The sequence below is a fragment of the Neltuma alba genome, unplaced genomic scaffold, assembly GCF_004799145.2.
Source record: "Neltuma alba isolate B1F8T4 unplaced genomic scaffold, ASM479914v2 tig00003815_pilon, whole genome shotgun sequence".
In the NCBI taxonomy this organism is placed as follows: domain Eukaryota; kingdom Viridiplantae; phylum Streptophyta; class Magnoliopsida; order Fabales; family Fabaceae; genus Neltuma; species Neltuma alba.
In genome coordinates, this window is record NW_021633437.1 from 14,485 (window position 1) to 33,433 (window position 18,949).

At 34.3% G+C, this 18,949-nt stretch overlaps 3 protein-coding genes across 4 annotated transcripts; all 3 read right to left on the reverse strand.

The window, feature by feature from the left end:
* Window positions 1-981: 981 nt before the first annotated feature.
* LOC114742584 (integrin-linked protein kinase 1-like) lies at window positions 982-6,947 on the reverse strand. The gene is made up of 11 exons (XM_028930808.1): window positions 6,415-6,947; window positions 6,212-6,286; window positions 4,858-4,974; window positions 4,255-4,349; window positions 3,799-3,919; window positions 3,605-3,684; window positions 2,839-2,898; window positions 2,506-2,627; window positions 2,338-2,423; window positions 2,140-2,255; window positions 982-1,660 (listed from the first exon to the last, which is right to left on the reverse strand). Exons 1-11 carry the CDS (start codon window positions 6,715-6,717, stop codon window positions 1,531-1,533), a joined length of 1,305 nt encoding a protein of 434 aa, XP_028786641.1. The 5' UTR covers window positions 6,718-6,947; the 3' UTR covers window positions 982-1,530.
* A 1,933-nt stretch (window positions 6,948-8,880) lies between these two features.
* On the reverse strand, window positions 8,881-11,571 carry LOC114742582 (uncharacterized). The gene is made up of 5 exons (XM_028930807.1): window positions 11,050-11,571; window positions 9,814-9,913; window positions 9,588-9,729; window positions 9,388-9,483; window positions 8,881-9,307 (listed from the first exon to the last, which is right to left on the reverse strand). Exons 1-5 carry the CDS (start codon window positions 11,402-11,404, stop codon window positions 9,170-9,172), a joined length of 831 nt encoding a protein of 276 aa, XP_028786640.1. The 5' UTR covers window positions 11,405-11,571; the 3' UTR covers window positions 8,881-9,169.
* A 2,183-nt stretch (window positions 11,572-13,754) lies between these two features.
* Window positions 13,755-18,527, reverse strand: LOC114742586 (uncharacterized). Of its 2 annotated transcripts, XM_028930811.1 has the most exons (3): window positions 17,604-18,527; window positions 16,668-16,768; window positions 13,755-13,857 (listed from the first exon to the last, which is right to left on the reverse strand). In XM_028930811.1, the coding sequence occupies exons 1-2, from the start codon at window positions 18,081-18,083 to the stop codon at window positions 16,679-16,681; spliced, it is 570 nt and encodes a 189-aa protein (XP_028786644.1). In that variant the 5' UTR covers window positions 18,084-18,527; the 3' UTR covers window positions 13,755-13,857; window positions 16,668-16,678. The 2 variants fall into 2 exon arrangements, with proteins under 2 accessions (XP_028786644.1, XP_028786643.1); XM_028930810.1 differs by lacking the exon at window positions 13,755-13,857 and having other exon boundaries at window positions 16,652-16,768.
* Between the last annotated feature and the right edge of the window lie 422 nt (window positions 18,528-18,949).

Genomic DNA, 18,949 nt, shown 5'->3' on the forward strand with positions numbered 1-18,949 from the left:
CAAAATATTTGGTCATTTTCTCTATTTTGTGTTTGAGCAAGTAACGTGATACATGATTCCCTTGTTATGCTGAACGCGAAATGAGGATTGAGCCATGATCAATGGTATGCAATTGATCTTGGGCTTCCACAAATTTCGGTTTGATTTGGAATTTCTGGTCGCAGGCATATCATAATCATATTCAATCATTCTGTCATGCTCTTTTTCCCCAACAAAAAAAAATCAAAAGGAAAGCTAAAAGTTTGATAGAATAAACCAAATCAGATCAGAAAAACTGGAAACGACAGTGAGGGTGAACAAAGTTTATCCACACATCTCTGACTAGTTCACAGTCAGTCATTGAGGAGATATGCATAACAGTTTCCTCTCTCTGACCCTGAAGTGGGCACTCTTCACTAGTAGCAGTAATCCCTCTTTTAGCTCTAAGCGACTTCATGGGTAATCTCTCATAGAAACTGAAAAAAAAAAATCTCTCATAGAAAACTGTGTCTTTTTTTTTGGTTACAAAAACTGTCATTTTATCATGCTTTGAAATAGCTTATTTCAGCACTTTAAAACCATGTTTTGTATCACGTTAGATGCATTTGACATTTACTTGTATAGATTAATTTTTCATATTATTTTAAAAAGATTGCCCCGCTTCAATCTGATTTTATGTTGAAAATAACCAAAATTATGGTTTTGAGAATAAGCATATAACTATTTGCTTTCAATTAAACTATTTTTTTTTTTTTGTTTTCCATATGAAATTAAACACGTACTTACAAATCATTTGTACGTTTCCTAGATTATACTAGGTTTTTCGCATTGTTATTGGGGTAGATGAAGATAAGAAAAGTTATTAAGCGGGGCCTTTTGATTTAAAATATATGCAAAAATTTGGTCATTGATAAAGGATAATAGTCTTTACAATTTATATAACCGATCTCATCTAATAAAATAAGGTTTATTGTTGTTGATATTGAAACTTGCTATTCGAAGTTTTAGAATAGGATCAATATGTGACTATATAGGATACTTCTAGATCCAAAGAGCTACAATCATCAAAAACACAGTTAGGTACAACCCAGTGAATACAGAAATCATTGCTGGGCCAGAGCTAATCCAAGTTGATGACAGCATCTATATTTGGCAAAACATAATACACTTAAACTACAACTGGAGGACACTCAGTTGAATAAATTGACTCCCCCGATAGCTTTGACGGGATCAAATAATTAAGGGAAGTGAGAAGCCTGAGAAAAGAAATCAACACCACCCGTTTATCTCATTAGAAATTTAACTGATGAAAACAAGCCTATTGCCTTCGCTGGGTTTGTTGACTGGCTCTATTCAGAAGCCTCAAATCACAGTAGGGGAGGCAAGCACCAGAGGAGCGGTGATGGCAAATAAATCATCCGAATTTGTGTCTCATTAAACTCGTTGACACGTATGAAGACACCAGGTACCAGTGATAATGTGTAGGTAGATTGCATATTCCCCGATCTTTTCAAGCCGTTGGCCGATCTCCAATAGGAAGGTCCTTGACATTTAGGAAGAGAACAATTTCCAGGGATATTCCGAAGGTAGATTGTTTTCTTTGATCTTCTCAAGTCGTTTAAGGATCTCCAAGAAGGATGGTCTTTGATGGTAATCAGCTGCCCAGCACTGTTCTGTTAACCTTGAAACATGCGTGAAGAAATATATTAGCAAAACTGATGATTATAGGACCTGAATAGATTGAATTAATGAGTGGTATCCACTGCTCAACTGGTTTCTGGACCATACTTTTGTGACATAAGCACATAGGTACTTCTCTTTAGTTTCCCTATAATTGATACCCATCTATGCAAGCATTTCTCCTGGGGTTGTTTCATCATATAATTTGACTAAAAAAATCAGCATCCAACCATAGGTTCCACAGTAAACCACGGGTCCAGAAATATGGATTTTTTAACCTTGTTAATTAGTTAACTAAATTATGGGTCCTTTGCTTTGCATGGAATTTCAAACAAGTCACATTATCCATAACTTATAAATAACATGCATCCAAAGAACACAGCCTAGAAGAGTAAGGTTAGGGTTAAAATGCAAAATGGCAATGCTTATTAATCATGTTAGATATATGTGCATTTGCATCCTCAAGCAAATATTACTTACTCTCGCAATTCAGGGATATAACCCTTTGCTCGCATAGTTGGCCTGCGTCCTTCTGCCACATGTTTGGCTCCGTCATAAGGCTCATAATTGGCAAAAGGTGGTTCCCCTTCCAGCATCTACCCCAATTAAAATGTCACGTACTAAAACTAGATTCAGGATATGCATGCATTAGACCAACTCTTAAGCAAGCAAAATTACCTCGTATAGTATCATTGCAAAGGAGAAGACATCAACCTTCTTATCGTATTTCTTGTGTTTGAATACTTCAGGAGCCATATACCGGTCTATTTTGTATCCCAAGAAAACAAAATTAAGATTTTTCTATGAATGAGTAATTACAGTTGAAGAAATTCTAAGAATACTCACAGCTTCCTGTTTCACCAGTCATCTTGTAAACGTCATGAGAATTCTGGACCTTGATAAGCTTGCTCAGTCCAAAATCTCCGACTTTTAAATGCTCTGCACTAGAATTGACTAAAAGAACATTCCTGAAATGTTAAGAAATAAACTTTAGCATGAAATAATATGACTGTAGAACTTACAGCTAATGTTCTTGAGGACATAAAATTTTGTCAATATAGTTTAATAGCAGAGTCTACTTCAATTTATCAGATGTCATGCAAACTGAGAAATTGGACAAGATGTGTCATCGATATTAAGATAAGATATGCGTAATTAGGATACACATGGGTAACATACCTTGGCTTAAGGTCCCGATGAATTATAACATTTGGTTCGTTGTGAAGATAGGCCATCCCTCTACAAGCAGCATTTAAAAAAATTTTAGTATAATATTGAGAAGTCAGCGAAGTTGCAAAATTTCTAGTTCTGATTGCAGTTTTATAAACATTAATAATAAATCACAGGGAGAAATAACTTGTTCATATTCCTAAGCGCATCTTCGAACATCTCTCCACACCCTTCCGCCTTCCCCCACCAACCCCCCCACCCCAACAAAAGAAAAAATGGAGGATAACGTCACTTTCCTTAGCCGTGATTGGCTGAAATCTAGCAGCAATCAGGTTGGAAGCAAGAAGGGGAGACAGCATCTGTTTCATCATGCTTTGTTCACGGATTTCAAATTGAGATTTCTCGGCAGTAGATTTTCTGAGTGCCAAGAAATGTTTCTGACGAGGATTTTCCTCCTGGAATCAGGAGAGATTGAAGAGCTCTTTGGAGCTAATGTTTTGTTTGTTTTTGTGAACCATTCATGCTTTTAAAAAAAAAACACGTGTCCGCGTTCGACACACATAGAAAATTCATATCAGGAACCTCGCGACACTTTAAATTACATGTGGACACTTCAGGGTTTTTCGTGGGCACTGTCCGGGTCAATGTCTGTCTTTCATATTTTTGTTTCATCTGTTTGGTTCTATAGGGAGATTTATTTCCTCCTTCTATGTACTTTCTTTTCTGCTTCTAAATAATTTTTTCCTGTGAAGAGTTTAAGAAGGTAGAACACTACCTGGCAATATCTAACGCAAAGTTGACAGCTGTCGATGGACTAATTGAACCTTTTTCCTTAAGATGCTGATGAAGATCGCCCTAAAATTGACATGACTGAGTAATTTACTCAAGTTTACCTTTCATACATAAATTTATAAGATCAGAAGCTAGATTAGAGTGCCAAATCAGAAGAAGAAATATGCATTCATATACCCCTCTAAGATATTCAGTGATTAACATAAGAGGTTTCTTCTCGGTAACAGCTCCAAGAAACTGGACTACGTTTGGGTGTCGAAGCTTCACTAACAAATTAACCTCATGCCTGAAGTCCTGGCTGCATTGAAAAATTAAATAATTTAAGCATAAGTGATCTATATGGAAAATCTATATCATTGAATTTGATGCAAAAGAACAAGCTTAACTAGTCTCTGTGCCTACCCTTCCCCACAAACGAAAGCCTAATATCATCAACCAAAACAACGTAGTTGAATCGGTTCCCTATTGCCCCAAGCAAGACTTGAAAAATGATATGTAAAATCAAGTCTTTAGTTTTAACAGATTCTTCGGTCATATGCAATCAGATACTATTAGCATCACGCGTCTCCAAAAATTAGTCACAAACTGATTCCAAAAAAAAAAAGAAACAGAAGAAAGGTATGTAAATCTTACACCACTAATTTATCATCTGAAAGAGATGGAAGAATGCGTTTGACAGCAACTGGCGTCCCACGCCAATGGGCTTTTAAAATCTCACCAAAAGATCCCTGAATCATGACCAGTAAAGCTCATTTTTGCATGCTAATTTAGTTCATCAATAGTGTAAATGCAAAGTGGATATAAATAGTTATGCAAAATTACAAGAACAACAGCAAGAAAGTCGGGGTGCAAACTAGAAGTTAATTGATGCAATAAAACCAAAGCATCTTCTAACGATGAGTGCAATATTCAAGGGGAACAATATAAACAGCAACACAAAAGCCAAAGAATGGAAAGAAACACAAGTTTAGATAGACTAGTGCCAATAAACTGTGTTCGAAAGGCCAGATTACATCATGGGAAACGGGCAGCCTTACAACTACAAAATGTACAATCACTAGGTCTTAAAGCATAATAAAACGAAAATATTAGAACTACGCATGATATGAAACAACTGCAAACCCAATGCCTTGCTGCACAAAAAAAGGTTGAATAATGCACATTGTAAGTTTCCAAATCAGTTGGCATGATCTTGATACATTCAATATTGCTAACACCAAGAAAATGTCAAGACACCTTTCCAATACGAGCTGAATGTGAGAAGTCCAGCTCAGTAGGGTCGACTTCCCAATCACACTTGTTAGACAATGGGGGTGCAACGGGCTTCTGTTCAGAGTGGCTTCCACTTTGGCCCTGTTCCATCAAATGTAAGATTCAGAAAAACAAATAAATAATAAATCAATAAACCCATCAGACGTAAAGGTTATTTCAAAAGCAACTAATTTCAGAGTTCCCATAGCTGTCAAGAAGCATGGGTTGGAAAGGAGGAGTTACTAGACCTCCTTGCCTGGGAATTCGGGTGACTGGAGGTAAATAACGCTTCAGAAAAATCTGGAGATGATGATCATGATTTTTTAATACAATCACGGTGTAAATATTCCCTTTAATATAGGGCGGCCCCAAGGTGAGGTCTGGGAAAGGATAGATATATGCAGCCTTACCCCGCATTCTCTTAGCATAAGCCAAAAACCAAGAACTAACAAAAACTGAAATCGGTCTGAACTGAGAGGACATGCCCAGAATGTAATATTGAATATCAAAAGCACGTTTTCGAGAACTTTATGATCCAATTTCAACTTCTGGCCAAGCAAAATGTTTAAGTGAAGGTAAATATAATTTTTGTACTGCTCGAAGTTTGTCTTTCTTTGTCAGTATTGCTCACATTCAAATCTTATCAGTCAATTTGAATAATTAATTTCATCATATTCATGATTTTTCAAAAAAGTTCTCACAAAATGTCACGGATTTCGCGGATACAGCTTGCTTTACCTTACGAGTTATGTCCCATATTATGAGGCTCAACAAGTATTAAGAAATGTAACTTGTACAGAATTCGAAATGTAGACTTGGTTACTCATCATAAATAAATTTTCCCCATCCAACTAGAACCCCAGACTTTTCCCACCATGTTAATGTAACTAAATGACTCCACGTAGGAGATGACGGAAGTCATGATAAGAGAACATTCAGGTTTGCTCTGGGTAATATCTGAAAGTAAACAGACGTGAAGGAACACAGTAAGATCCCGCTACAGACTATATATAAAAGATTACTGGAAGAGAGAACATTCAGATTTTCTCAAAACGTAGACCAAATATGGTCTGTATAAGAACATTCTGACACTCAAGACAGAGGTCTACACAAGTCAAGGAACATCAAAACGGAGAACCACTTGTACGGTAAACCAAGAAATGCAAGTTGAAAAGGGTATATTCGATTATCTAATAGAAAAGCATTTCCGCAAGAGAGAGTGCTGATATAAACCCCTCACGCGCGATATAACATTCAAATATATAAATATGCAACAGATCAGAAAGAGCATCTTTATTTTTCCCACCACATTCGAAAGAGAGAGAAGCCATGAACTTACATAAGACAAGCCTCCATATGATTTTAAAAGCTCCATCATGCTATACTTTTTAGCTCCTTCTGCATCAGCTAGAGGCTATCAAGAAAAGGGGAGGAAAAAATTTTAACGCATTCACAGAGTTATGAAACTTCAATTATTCCCAACCACAAACACACAGGAAAATAAGTGAAAGGAAACAAATTAGGTGGAAAAGAGAATAATACAGTGTTTCTCCAACGATCCTGAGAGTTAACATCGGCACCAAATTCAATCAAGCACTTAGCAACGTCAATCCAACCATGGAGGGAAGCCACATGAAGTGGAGTTCGATTATCGTAATCTCTGGCCATCACAAGCGACGGATCTTCCTCCAGGAGCTTCCGAACAGCGGTGGCATCGTTTTGGTGCGAATGCCATAGTATCATTGAAGTGCGACTAACTTTAGCCTTCTCCCTCTTCTTGTCCCTGCCCTCCGCCGATGAAGAGCCGCTGGAAGAACCGCCGCCGGGGGACGTGTTGTCGCTCATGTCCTCACTAAACGGATCAGATGAATCCCCTGCAGGAGCTTCTCCTTCCGATTTTGCGCGTGCTGACGGGTGTGATTTCTGAGCACGATCGTTATTACGGTTAATCGGTTGGTTCCTGAGAATGCTATTTTTAGAGCATAGAATGGAATATGTATATTGCGAAAATCAGTGAAAAAAGAATGTACAGAGCAGAAAGCGGGTCTGAGCTTTCTCTATCCATTATTCTACTTTTTACTCATTCAACAGAAATTGATTCTGGTTCTCTATCACAAATTATGACCTACTGAACTGTGAAGCACTTTCTTTCCCGTGTTTTTCCCTCTAAAGCTTCTTCTCTGTCTTCTTGTTCGTAGCTGTAGGGCATAGCCCCTACGTGACACAGCTTTTCAAAATATTTGTCTTCGCCGTTACTTATAGTTAGGTGACCAATGGCCATGTGACCACTTTTCAAATATACTCTGCTAGTTATTAATATAAAACTTATTTAATTAATTTGATTAGATTAAAAAAATTATATAAATTAGTTAATTATAAGAAATATAACATATTTTTTTAAAACACTATAATCATCTTTCTTAATATTCTCTCTCCTTCTTCTACTTGATTATAGTTGAGAAAGTATTTATAAAAATAATTTTAAAAAATTAATAAATATTAAAAATAGGACTTATATTTATGACCAAAATCAATTCAACAATTAAGTTCTATATTAAGGATTGAAGAAGTATTTGTATTTAGTGTTCATCATTAATATCTATATTTTGTGTTTACCATTAGCAATATTATATAAAGAATTTTTTAATTATAATTTATAAAATACGAGTTAAGTGAGCTGAGTATGTAAGGTATATTTGGTCTTGACTTGTATAAAAATACTTATAAAAATTTAAGAAAGACAGCCCTGAATTTAATTTGATATATAAGCCACCAATTTTATACTTATCCTATCAAGGAAGATGAAGGTTTTGCTTTTCTTTAAATGAAGTTAAACGGGCAGACAAAATTTATCTAAGTTTGGTTTTAATATACCCCATCAATTTTATGTCTTATGATTTATATTTAAAATCTACTGCCGACCAAGATGTTAAAATAGATCCCTTCAATTTTACAATCGTGCAATTTGTTTTCTTAATTCTTAAAAATAATATACTTCTCTAATCTTATTCATATGGTATAACGAGAAAGTTTTTTTTTTATTTATAAGTCATTTCATTAAATTTTCAACGTAAATATATTATTTTATTTATTATTTATTATAGTGTAGGTAGTTATTTCTTTTAAAAAGTGTATCTATTAAATATAGGTAAAATTAAAATTTTATTATGTTTTAATAGAGAGTTAATGTATTTTAAGATTTTTTTTTCTGTGTAAAATATGATAGAAGTACCTTATAAATAATATTAAAAGAGTATAGTGTTAACTTTATTGTTTATTATTTATTATAAATATTTTGTTGGGATATTGATTTTTTAGTGGTTAGTGATCAGTGATGGCCACAAATCCAATAGTAAGATAGGTAAGATACGGGTCACTGTCAACGTTCCAAAATCCAAACCTCCTCGTATTTTTAAAAATAGCATTACCCCTTTAAAATTTGCAAATTGGCATAGTTGTCAATGTAAAGAGTCGAACACGCACAATCAATTGTCACACACACCCAAAAAAAAAGCGCATGATCAATCCCAATGTATTTATTGCTTGATCTGGCAAAAAAATAAATGTATTTATTGCTTGTCGTATTAATGCATGGTCATAGTGAAAATCCAGGAAGCTGATGGGCTTCAAATATACAAATAGAGAAAGATATGATTTCTGTTCAGGAAAAAAATTTTATGGGTCCCGTTAATCTTTTTTTTCAGGTTAATCTAATTTTTAATTCCTTAAATTTGTCATTATTTAATTTAATTTTTAATTCTTCAAATTTGTTATTATTTTAGTTTTAGTCCTTTTCCAACCAGATTTTAGTCCCTCGAGTTTTTTTAAATTTAGTTTTTAAGGATAAAAACCTACAATTTAAAACTTAAAAGACCAAAACTAAAATAACAAAAAACTTAAAATCAAAAATTATATTAATCTTTCGTGTTTTTTTTATATTGCCTAATAATTAAAAAGTAAACCTGAAAAGTCCTTCCCGTTGACCCCCAGTATTACATGCCCACAGGATTTTAGTACCTCAAATCAATTGTTTCACATTTATGGAGATTCATCTGAATTTTTTTAATCTATCAGTCCACCTTTCACAAGATGACGACAAATTTCCATTCAAAGGCCGCACTTTGAAAATGAGAAACAATGCACATGGTATACGCTTTCAATTATGTTGATGATTTAAATTTAAAATATTCCAGAAAGTAGGATCTAGTTATCAATTCAATAACTTCTTTTCATAGATCTGTACTTCTCTGGGGCCTGAGCATCTAGAGGCTGTTTCTACCACATCGAACTTTGGGTTTCAAATCATGTCATCTTGATCTTCAAGGGACCGTTTTCGAGCTCTCAGGTTGAGCTTCAAACTTTCCGGCAGAGGAGGGGTCCTCCCTCGCCGGAACAGAACGGCGAGTGCCCTCATTTTCTGGCAGAGATCAAATATCTGCAGAACACACAGAAATTTATGAGAAAATAGTTCCTAAACACAGAAGACAATCACAGAATAATTGCTCCATTTTATACCGATGAGGCATCTATCTCAGCCACGCCTTCACAACCTTGACCTCCTCCCTCTAACAAGTCACAATACCTTACTGCTTCGTTTTCATCTTCAAAAACCTGCAACCCCAATGGGGATTCATTTTAATCATTAAGCATATGCTAAGATGATCAACAAAACAAGTTTTGCCGTTTGCAGTGCTGAATGTCGTATAAATATATACCAGCACTCCTTCTCTAATATCTTCCACAAGCATTGTAAATTTTGTCCCATCCCTTGGCTGTTTGGACTTGGACTGATTCCCAATCCCAGATCTCCAGTTAGCTCCTTTGGAAAACAATAACCCAAGCTCCCTTTCAACTTCACTGTCACAGAGAAAGCAAACTCAGGCAGGAAGAAAAACCAATTTACTCAGGTGGAAAAAGAACATAAAATAAACTGATCCAAACCTCCTATTTCTCCGGGTTTTCATCGTGCACAATTGATTTTCCCTTTGGGTGAGTACGTAGACAGGCTTAGAAGTTTCTCTCCATGGGTTGGCTTCTAAAACTGAAGAATAGAATGAATGAGAGGGGGAAATTATTGATGCTTTCTACAAGAAAAGTTAAGAGAATCACAACAGACTTGGAAACTGGGAAGGTAATCCTGAATATATTCTCTGCTGTAACTCAGCGAGTCAGCACACCACATACACGAGACATCATGAAATACTATTTGCCAGGCGGAGTTATACAAACAACCACGAAATGCTAAAAATACCTACGGTGATAAACTGTAAAGAAACATGGAGAAGATTCATCAAGACAAGGTAATACTGATATGTAAAAGGTAATACAGAAGAGTAAGAGTATCAGTATCACAACAGAGAGAGGAAGTTACTATTGGACTAAATTAATATTACCATACCCTGATCTAATTATTGTACAATTTGTGTTACTCCCTATAACAATAAATTAGACGCATTAAAATTAGAGAGTATATATGGGCTCATGCAGCGATAATTGAAAGTTCTATCTCCAAGAGAACCTCTTCAGAGGTCTCCAAAAACGAAAAGCAAAGATACAGTATAATCATGATGAAGAGGATAAACATGTCAGATTTGTTCAAAGGTCCACTTATCAACAGAAATACATAACCATAAACAGTCTCTGGGCTTAAGCCCTCTTTCTCCACCCCAAAAAAGGAAAAAAAAGGCCAAAGGGACGCCCTTTCAAAACACAACATGGGTGAGACAGAGACTAAAATCTGCATTACTTCCATACAGCGGAGGGGTGTGGATTATATAGCCGTTGCAGCTATGAGGTTTGAATGTAGTCTAAGTGGCGCCAACAGTGAAACAGGTGCAGGGCATGTCGCGATAAATGATCATGCTATAGCTGGTAGTGTCGAATATGTATCAATCGCAATAAAAACCCTGCCTCAGAAGCATACGTTCTTCATACAGTGCAGTTAAGTTAATTCTGCATAGGGTTTACCTAAACATAATTGGGAAGGCAAGTAACGCCATGTAGGAAAATCATAACCATTAACAAACCAACAAAAACAATTTGGACAACCCATATGATCCACAAGGAAAATAAGCATAATAAAAGGCTTAAACCACAAGCAAACAGAACAGGATCAATATCTGCAGAATCGGAACCAGGTAACTGAAGGCAAAAGGAGAAAAACAAGTGCCACCGTACCGTCATAGCTGCTGCTATCAAAACTTTCTTGGAGATGTCTTCGCATATCATAAGCACGCGACGAAACCCGCCTCAGAAACTCGTCGGAAGTCCCAGGAATGGTCCCGTCCATATGAAGGGCCCTCTCGACCTCTTCGCTGCCATCGTCATCTTCTCCTTTAACACCTTCTCCACCACCCAGATTGCAAGATACGCCTTTCAAACGCCTTCTATGTGGTTTAGCCAATACTGAAGTGAGCCTCGGAATACGATTACAAGGATTACGGGAAAACAGATGAATTCTCCGGGTTTGGCGATGAAATAGGTTACTGGAGGGTAAGACCATGGACGGAGAGACCGAAGAAAGCGAATCCATGGGATTTAGCTGATTTGATTGCCTTGAATTGCTCAGTTGGGCAAACACTAAATCTTCAATCCACGAAACTCGGAGGCGGATTCACCCGAGTGATGAAGTTCGATTAACTAATTTGGAAGAGAAATTAAGAGAGGTAAGAGCAGTTCTCGACGTGAACGACTGTTTGAGGTGTTCGTTGGGGAGAGCGGACAAAAGAAGAAGAAAGAAAGAGGAAGAAGAAAAATGGGAAAATGGGAAAATGTGAACCTGAAGCAGAATCTGGCGGATTTTTTTCTCTCTCATCTCAATGATGGGTCCACGTGAAGGAAAATGGAGGCACCACACGTCGGCTTCAAATTGGAGTGATGTCCAGAATTCCGTCCCCGCCGATGAACACGCATCACTTCCGCTTGTATCCCGTAAAGTATCGTATTACGGGTTATTTTGGTTTTTATTTTAATTTTAAATATAATATTTTAATTTATTTTATTTTTAATATTTGTATTTTTTTTTAAAATAGTCCTTCTAATAATAGTAGTTTTAATCAACACATTTGATTAGTAGGGATATTTTAGAAAATACAATACCTATTTATTACAAATAACTATCTTAACTTATTTTTTTAATCTCCTCAAATTAGTCAACTAACTCTTATAATTAGGACCAAAGGCCGTACATAATATATAGCCTAATTTAATTTAATTTTTTGGGTTAATATAATCTTTAGTTCTTCAAATTTCTTCTTATTTTAGCTTTAGTCCCTCAAGTTTCAAACTTTAGGTTTTAGTCCTTTTAGGAGTAAAATGGTCCAAGTTTTTATTAGGTTATAGGGGCCAATGTTATAAATAAAAAGAAATTTGAGGGATCAAAAGTTATAATTTGAAACTTGAAGGCCCGAAACTGAAATGAGAATAAACTTAAAGCACTAAAGTTCATATTAACCTTAATTTTTTTTACCAATTTAATTTAATACTATATCCCATTATCCTTTTATATAAAAATAATTACTTTACTCTTATTCAAAATTTGTTAAAAATAATTAAAAAGTTATTAAATTATTTTAAAATATTTATATTTATGTTTTAAACTGACTTGATTTACTTATAACTTGATATATAATCTAATATAATATATGTTATAATTAAATAATTTTTTAATTTTTAATCTTTCAAATTAGTCAACTGATTTTTATATCAAGAATCGAAGTAATAGTTATCCTTTTCAATTGTTAAGTAAATTAATATTTTTAAAAAAATCCTTGTATAATGCGACATCCATTCTTAATACAAGAATTACATAACTATTTACATATATTAAAAATTAGTTAAATTAATTATTTCCAATAAATAGGTACTATCTTCGGTCTTTAGTATTAGAGTTTGTTTGACTTTTATTTTGTTCTTAAATATAAAATCTCAATTCACTTTATCTTTGATATTTATTTATTTATTTAAAATAGCCCTTATAATAATAGTAAATCTAGCTAATACACTTTATTATTAAAAATAATTTAGAAAATAACACCCATTTATTATAAATAACTAACTTTACTAATTTTCTTAATCTACTCAAATTATTAACTAGCTCTTATATTAAAGACGGGAGGTAGTATTTTTTTTTTAAAAATCTTTATTAATCATGCATTGAGATACTTTGATAAACTATTTAATATGTACAATTATCATAGAAACTATTTTGAGAAAAAATTAAGAGGTAAGGCGCAAAATATCATCAGCTTTTCTTAAAAGTATACCTAATACTATATTTTTTCTCAGGTGCAAGTCTAACTTAAAAGTTTAAAATAGGTGCAAAAATAATAAAACGGTTTAAATGAGATACTTTTGGCAGTAAAATACCCCCAGTAAAAAAAAACATATTATTAAAAAAAAAAAAAAAAACCGATCTTAGATTCTTAGCCTTCAAACCCAGTCACGCCAACGAAGAAGAACCCGAGAGCAATGGTCGGTGTCGCTAATCTTCGTCGTGGCACTACTGCCTGAACCCATGCCGGTTCATGTCGTGGTATCGATAGATCTGCAAGGACACTATGCAACAGTGCAAGGAGCGGCGCCACCTTATGAGAGGCTGTCTGCATGCGCCATCAACACTCGTTGCTGTGCATTCCAACTATCGTCGGTCGCTCCGCCTCACTGGTTCTGCCCTCTGTACGTTTGCCGTTGGGGAACCTCTCGCGGTCTCTTGCAATGCCCCTATTGTTTTCCTCAATCCATGCGGTGGTGGCAGCAGCGAGTTCAGCCTCCCCTATCATCCACAACCTCGTGTGCCCCCCCCTCTCCCTCTCCTTCCCTCCGCCCTTCTCCCCCGCCCCTATTTTTGCTGCATTCTCCTTGGCATTAATATCAAATGTTTTGAGCAAGTCGAGGGCGACGTAGAGATTGCAGAGGCAAGCAAGGTAAGTGGCGACAGTTTCTCTGATTGGAGTAGGAGGATTTTCTAGCATCTGAACTGTTAATCTGTTAGGAAAAATGTTTGTTTTAGGTGTTTAAGATGAAGAAATTGGCAATGATGATATCTCGGGTGTGTGTGAAAAGTTTGAATGCTATGAACTGGAATGTTTAGATTGTTCTTAATTTTTGAGCCTTTTAACTCCGTTTGATTAATGTTGAATGATGATTCTGGTTTGAATTTTCTAGCTATGTTGGTGTTGATTGTGATTTTTCTTTTTTCTGGAGATCTTGGTGTGGCTTTGTAGATTCATGAGATGCAGAGACATATGCTCTCCAGTTTGTGAAAAGCTTGAGAGAAAGATGACACTACATGACAGGTGGTGCATCCAAGTGTTTAGTACTTTTTTTTCGTACTTTTTTTAAAAACAGTATGGATCTCACCACCAAAAAAACGGCAGTTATCTCATTTTAACATTTTTGTTATTTTTTGCACCTATTCTGAATTTTTATAGTTATATTTGTATTACTAACATAATTTGTCATTCTAGTAACATTTGCTTGTTTATTTGCAGGAATTGGTTGCAAATTGGGAAGTTTTAAAGTGCACGAGGGAACATGCATGTTAAAACATCAAGAATTTGTTAAAAAACAAAAAGAACTGGCGTGCGTTCATTTTGGATCAGACAAAATTAATACTCATCTGCTTTTAATTTTTAATTGTAAAACTCATTTTATAACGTAAACTTTTAGGACGGAAGGAGTATTAATTATAGTGTTACATAGATAAAAAAAAAAATATTGCACGAAAATAAGAACATTTTTCAATTTATTTACAGTACTGCCACTAGATTTATTAATAGTACTCCAGTTACTTATAAAACTAACGTGAAAACTGTGTCATTTAATTAATATTTTTTACTAGTGTTTATATTCTTGTTCTTCCTTAAGCATGAACATTCAATACAAAAAGAAGCAAGAAAAAATGGCGGGGTAATATGATCCTTAATTCTTAAAATTTGAGTCGATTTTAGTTTTAGTTCTTATTTAGTCTCTGAAATAGAGTTTCATTGACCAAATATTTTTAGGGAATCAAAATGAGGTCAGATTTTAAGAATTAAAACTATTGGTTTCAAATTTTAACTGGGATCAAAATCAAAATAAAAACAAAGTTCAGAAATTAATTAAATATGATATTAACTTTAGCCTAAAGTATACATTTGGTCTTTTAACTTTGTACAAGGTCTCAATTTGATCCCTTAACTTTTAAAAAACATACATTTGGTCTTTTAACCCTAAAATCATTAGGCTTTAATGATGATTTTTTGTAATAATCATGAATATTTTAAAAACTAAACTTAATATGTTAGTATTTAAAAGTATTTTATATCAATATTTAAGATTTTAATATCATCATTTTTTAAAAAAATTTAAGATTAAAAGACTAGAAGTATACTTTTTAAAGTTAAAAGATCAAATTCCTTGTACAAAGTTATAAGACCAAATATACTTTAGCCTTAACTTTATTATACTCCCTCTAGTCTTATATATAAGCTTTAAATTTGGGAAGATGTATGATTCATTTTATAAGCTTTAATTTGGGTTTATCTTAACATTTAATATATTTTTTTAATATTGCCTTTAATCATTTCCCTTGTATCACATCTCTCCCACAAATTCTTTTTCATCTTTTTTCTCATTTATTATAAGGATATCAAAAGTATATTTCTAACTTATTTATTGTGTTTAACTAATTTTAACTAATTATTTGTTATCATAAATTAGTTATTTGAAACTTATCATACTATCTTTGTACTTAATATAAAAACTAGTTGACTAATTTGAGTAAACTGAAAAAATTAGTTAGTTAGTTATTTGTAATAAATATGTGTTGTGTTAGTTACTTGTAATAAATGTGTGTCGTGTTTCCTGAAATATTCTTGATAATCAAGTATATTGGTAGAACTACTATTATTACAAGGACTACATTAGAAAAAATAGATAAATATGAGAGACAAAATAGATTAGGGTTTTATATTTAGGATCAAAATAAAATTAAACAAACTCTTATATAAAAGACTGGAAGCAGCAAGTAAGAGGGCATTATACTAATAGAACCCAAGAAACTCATCAGCCAATAATCCTAGCCTGACGTTTTTAGGTTGTACTGACGAGGAAATTAAGCTAAGTGAGATGAAAACCGGAAGCTCCCATGAGCATTCACCCACAGCTAATACCTAACCTGATCCCTCAAAACGCATTGGGATGGATCCAATTAAAATAAATGCTTATACAAGGGACTAGGCCGTACATTTATGAATGGTAGTGAAAATTAATTAATTTAGACCAAAGTTAAAAAAAAAACAGTTATTATAATGATAATGATCCAATAATTAGCAATATAATGGGAAAATTAAACTAGCCAGCTACAGAAACTGCACGAGTAGTGCGAAGGATATCTTGTGTATTTGTGTGAACAATGTGGGTGTATATCCTGGCCAAGAAAGAAGAGCACGAGCACACATATGTATATTGTATATATATGTATGTGTTTACATTAACTGTGCAATAATTGTATTGTGAGAAAAATAAGAGTACAAATTACTACCTCCAGTTCTTAATATAAGATCTCATTTAATTTTATTTTGATTCTAAATATAAGATCTCAATCTACTTTGTCTCTTATATTTATTTATTTATTCCTAAATGGTTTTTCTAATAATGATAGTTCTAATCAATACACTTGTTTAGTAAGATATTTTAGAAAATACAACACTTATTTATAACAAATAACTAATTTAATTTATTTTTTTAATCTACTCAAATTAATTAATTAACTCTTATATTTAGAACTGGAGGCAGTATTAATTAAAACTCACAGTAAATGAAATTAGCCATTGATTCGGAGCACTGGAACCTTGCGCCTTGACGACAACAATTCATTTAAATGGGCAATCTGAAGCAACAGCTCGCTAATCCTCTGCACACCAATATTTGCACCATCACATGCGTCTCTTCTTTATGAAATTTAATTTGACAAAAACTATGTATGATACATATATTTTCCCTAGAAGCTAAGGAATGATGAATTAATTAAAATTGTACTATTTCTAAGATTTGTTTACCACAATGTTCTTTCCATGAATTTTTCCTAGCAGGTTAATCACATGATAATAGTTACTTTTAATGTAACCCTCATTTTAACTACTTACTCTTATAAAATACAAGCATATACAAAAAAAAAATTAATGCTTATTTAAACTATTAAAGCGTCAATAAAAAAAATACCTTATGGATTTCAAAACAACATATCATTGTGATTATTAATTTCAATTTTTTATAAACTTGACACATCCTAATTGACCAAAAACGAAAAAAGAGACACATCCTCTAAATGTCTCTTCTAAATGGTAATTGTTTTTTTTTTTAAATTAAAAAAACTGAAGGAGTACTCTTTAAAAACCGAGAAATTACTTAAGTTCATCCAAGTACTATGGGAAGGAGTAGTTTCTAAATGTAATTAATTTCATAATGATGTAAAAATGTCATTTTCCCGTCTAAATATCACTCTCCTATTTGTGTTTATCTGTGGTTTAAATTTTTTTAGAAAAGTTAAAAGATATAACTGATATATCAAAAATTTTCCAAATCTTCTCATATTTTCCTTTTAGAATTGAGCCCAATTAAAATTAAAAATAATAAAATATAATTACAATTAAAAAACATAAGCACTAGTAATGGGGGTGTGTACAGGTGGGAAGTGCGGGAGGCAGGTGGGGAGAATTAAAAGCAAGGGAGGTTTGATGGAAACCCACCTCGTCTCTCTCTCTAAGAAGACAAGCCATATGATCCAACCTCTGCTGATGAAGCGTCCATCGCCGGCGCCGGCGTCGACGTTGAATCCCCACGTATACCAATAACGCTGCCGTTGCCAACGCCGCTCCGGTTATGTACGTAATTGACCAAAACGCCCCCATGCATATTGCATAATCACGAACTCTAGAAGCCACCCGAACGACACCGTCTCTAATCGCCTCGAACCGCACCTTCAATAGCTTCCATCCCTCACTGGCCACTCGGAGCCTCCATTCTGATTGCGACGGCGACGGAATCGGATGCCCATCCTCATCACTCACGCAATTAGACGACGCCGACGCCGATGCCGGTGATGATGGCGGCGACGAGGATTGATCATCTTCAGGGTTCGGTGGCGGGACAGAGGCAGATCGACGACCATGAAGAAGGTAATTCTCATCAATCACAAAATTGTTCGATGCACTACTCGATTGGTGCATCGTGGAGGGGGATCCCTCAGGAAATGGATGCTCAACATGTTGCCATTCGTTATTGTCGTCGTCGTCGTCGTTTTTATTTTGGTTCGTACATCATTGCTGCGAAATACAGTTTGCCTGAGTTGGTTCAAGAAGTGACTAGGCCTCATCAAATATTATTATAAAAGGATAAATATCTAGATGGTAATAGGAAAATATCAAGGGATTGGAAGTAGACCTTTTTGAATCCTTGTGGGAAGGTTTGAATTTGAGCTCTATCTAACTGGGACTGCTCTTAATTTGCCACCTTACATTGCCCTAGTTGAGAGGATATGGTGGGCCACACATTTATCTGCATTATGAAACCGTCTTTTTATGCTCGAAAACCGTCGCTGTATGCCTGTATGCACACACATGTACACAATTAATGACTAGCAAGCAAGGATCAACAATTTAATCCCAGCGCAGAGATCTTCACTCTAAATGGGGTCCTTCACAACCTAGCTGCGGTAGATTTGAGAAATCTGCTGATCTTAATGGTGCTGGGACTTGTGATGGTCTGATAATAGTGAGATAAACATGGATTTGAATTCTCTCCACTTCTTCTCTCATCCACTTCCCCTCCGCCATCTTTTTTGGCCCTTCACAACCATTAGATCAAAATTTCAATAGTCTAGATTTAATATTTTACAACATTTTATAAAAATAAATGTAATTATAAAAATAGATCAATAAATTTAAACTGTTAAAATCTAATTTGAACAGCTTATATCTACAGGCTGATATTACAAAGCATTTTTTTTTCAATTTTTTTTATTACAGTTGTTAACTATTTAGATCAGATTTTAACAGTTTAATTTTTTTTAATAATATTTTTTTATAATATGTTA

Bases quoted from the DNA above. Each gene is read 5' to 3' on its own strand.
- LOC114742584 (XM_028930808.1), bottom strand. From the start codon at position 6,717: ATGAGCGACAACACGTCCCCCGGCGGCGGTTCTTCCAGCGGCTCTTCA. The intron at 2,899-3,604 runs GTAGTGTTCTAC...TGCTGCTTGTAG, and splicing joins TTTGCGTTAGATATTGCCAG to AGGGATGGCCTATCTTCACA. The intron at 2,424-2,505 runs GTGAGTATTCTT...GATACAAAATAG, and splicing joins GACTGGTGAAACAGGAAGCT to ACCGGTATATGGCTCCTGAA.
- LOC114742586 (XM_028930811.1), bottom strand. From the start codon at position 18,083: ATGCACCAATCGAGTAGTGCATCGAACAATTTTGTGATTGATGAGAAT. The intron at 16,769-17,603 runs GTGGGTTTCCAT...ATTGGTGTGCAG, and splicing joins TTCTTAGAGAGAGAGACGAG to AGGATTAGCGAGCTGTTGCT.
- LOC114742582 (XM_028930807.1), bottom strand. From the start codon at position 11,404: ATGGATTCGCTTTCTTCGGTCTCTCCGTCCATGGTCTTACCCTCCAGT. The intron at 9,914-11,049 runs GTACGGTGGCAC...TCTATTCTTCAG, and splicing joins TGATAGCAGCAGCTATGACG to TTTTAGAAGCCAACCCATGG. The intron at 9,730-9,813 runs GTTTGGATCAGT...TCTCTGTGACAG, and splicing joins AAAACCCGGAGAAATAGGAG to TGAAGTTGAAAGGGAGCTTG.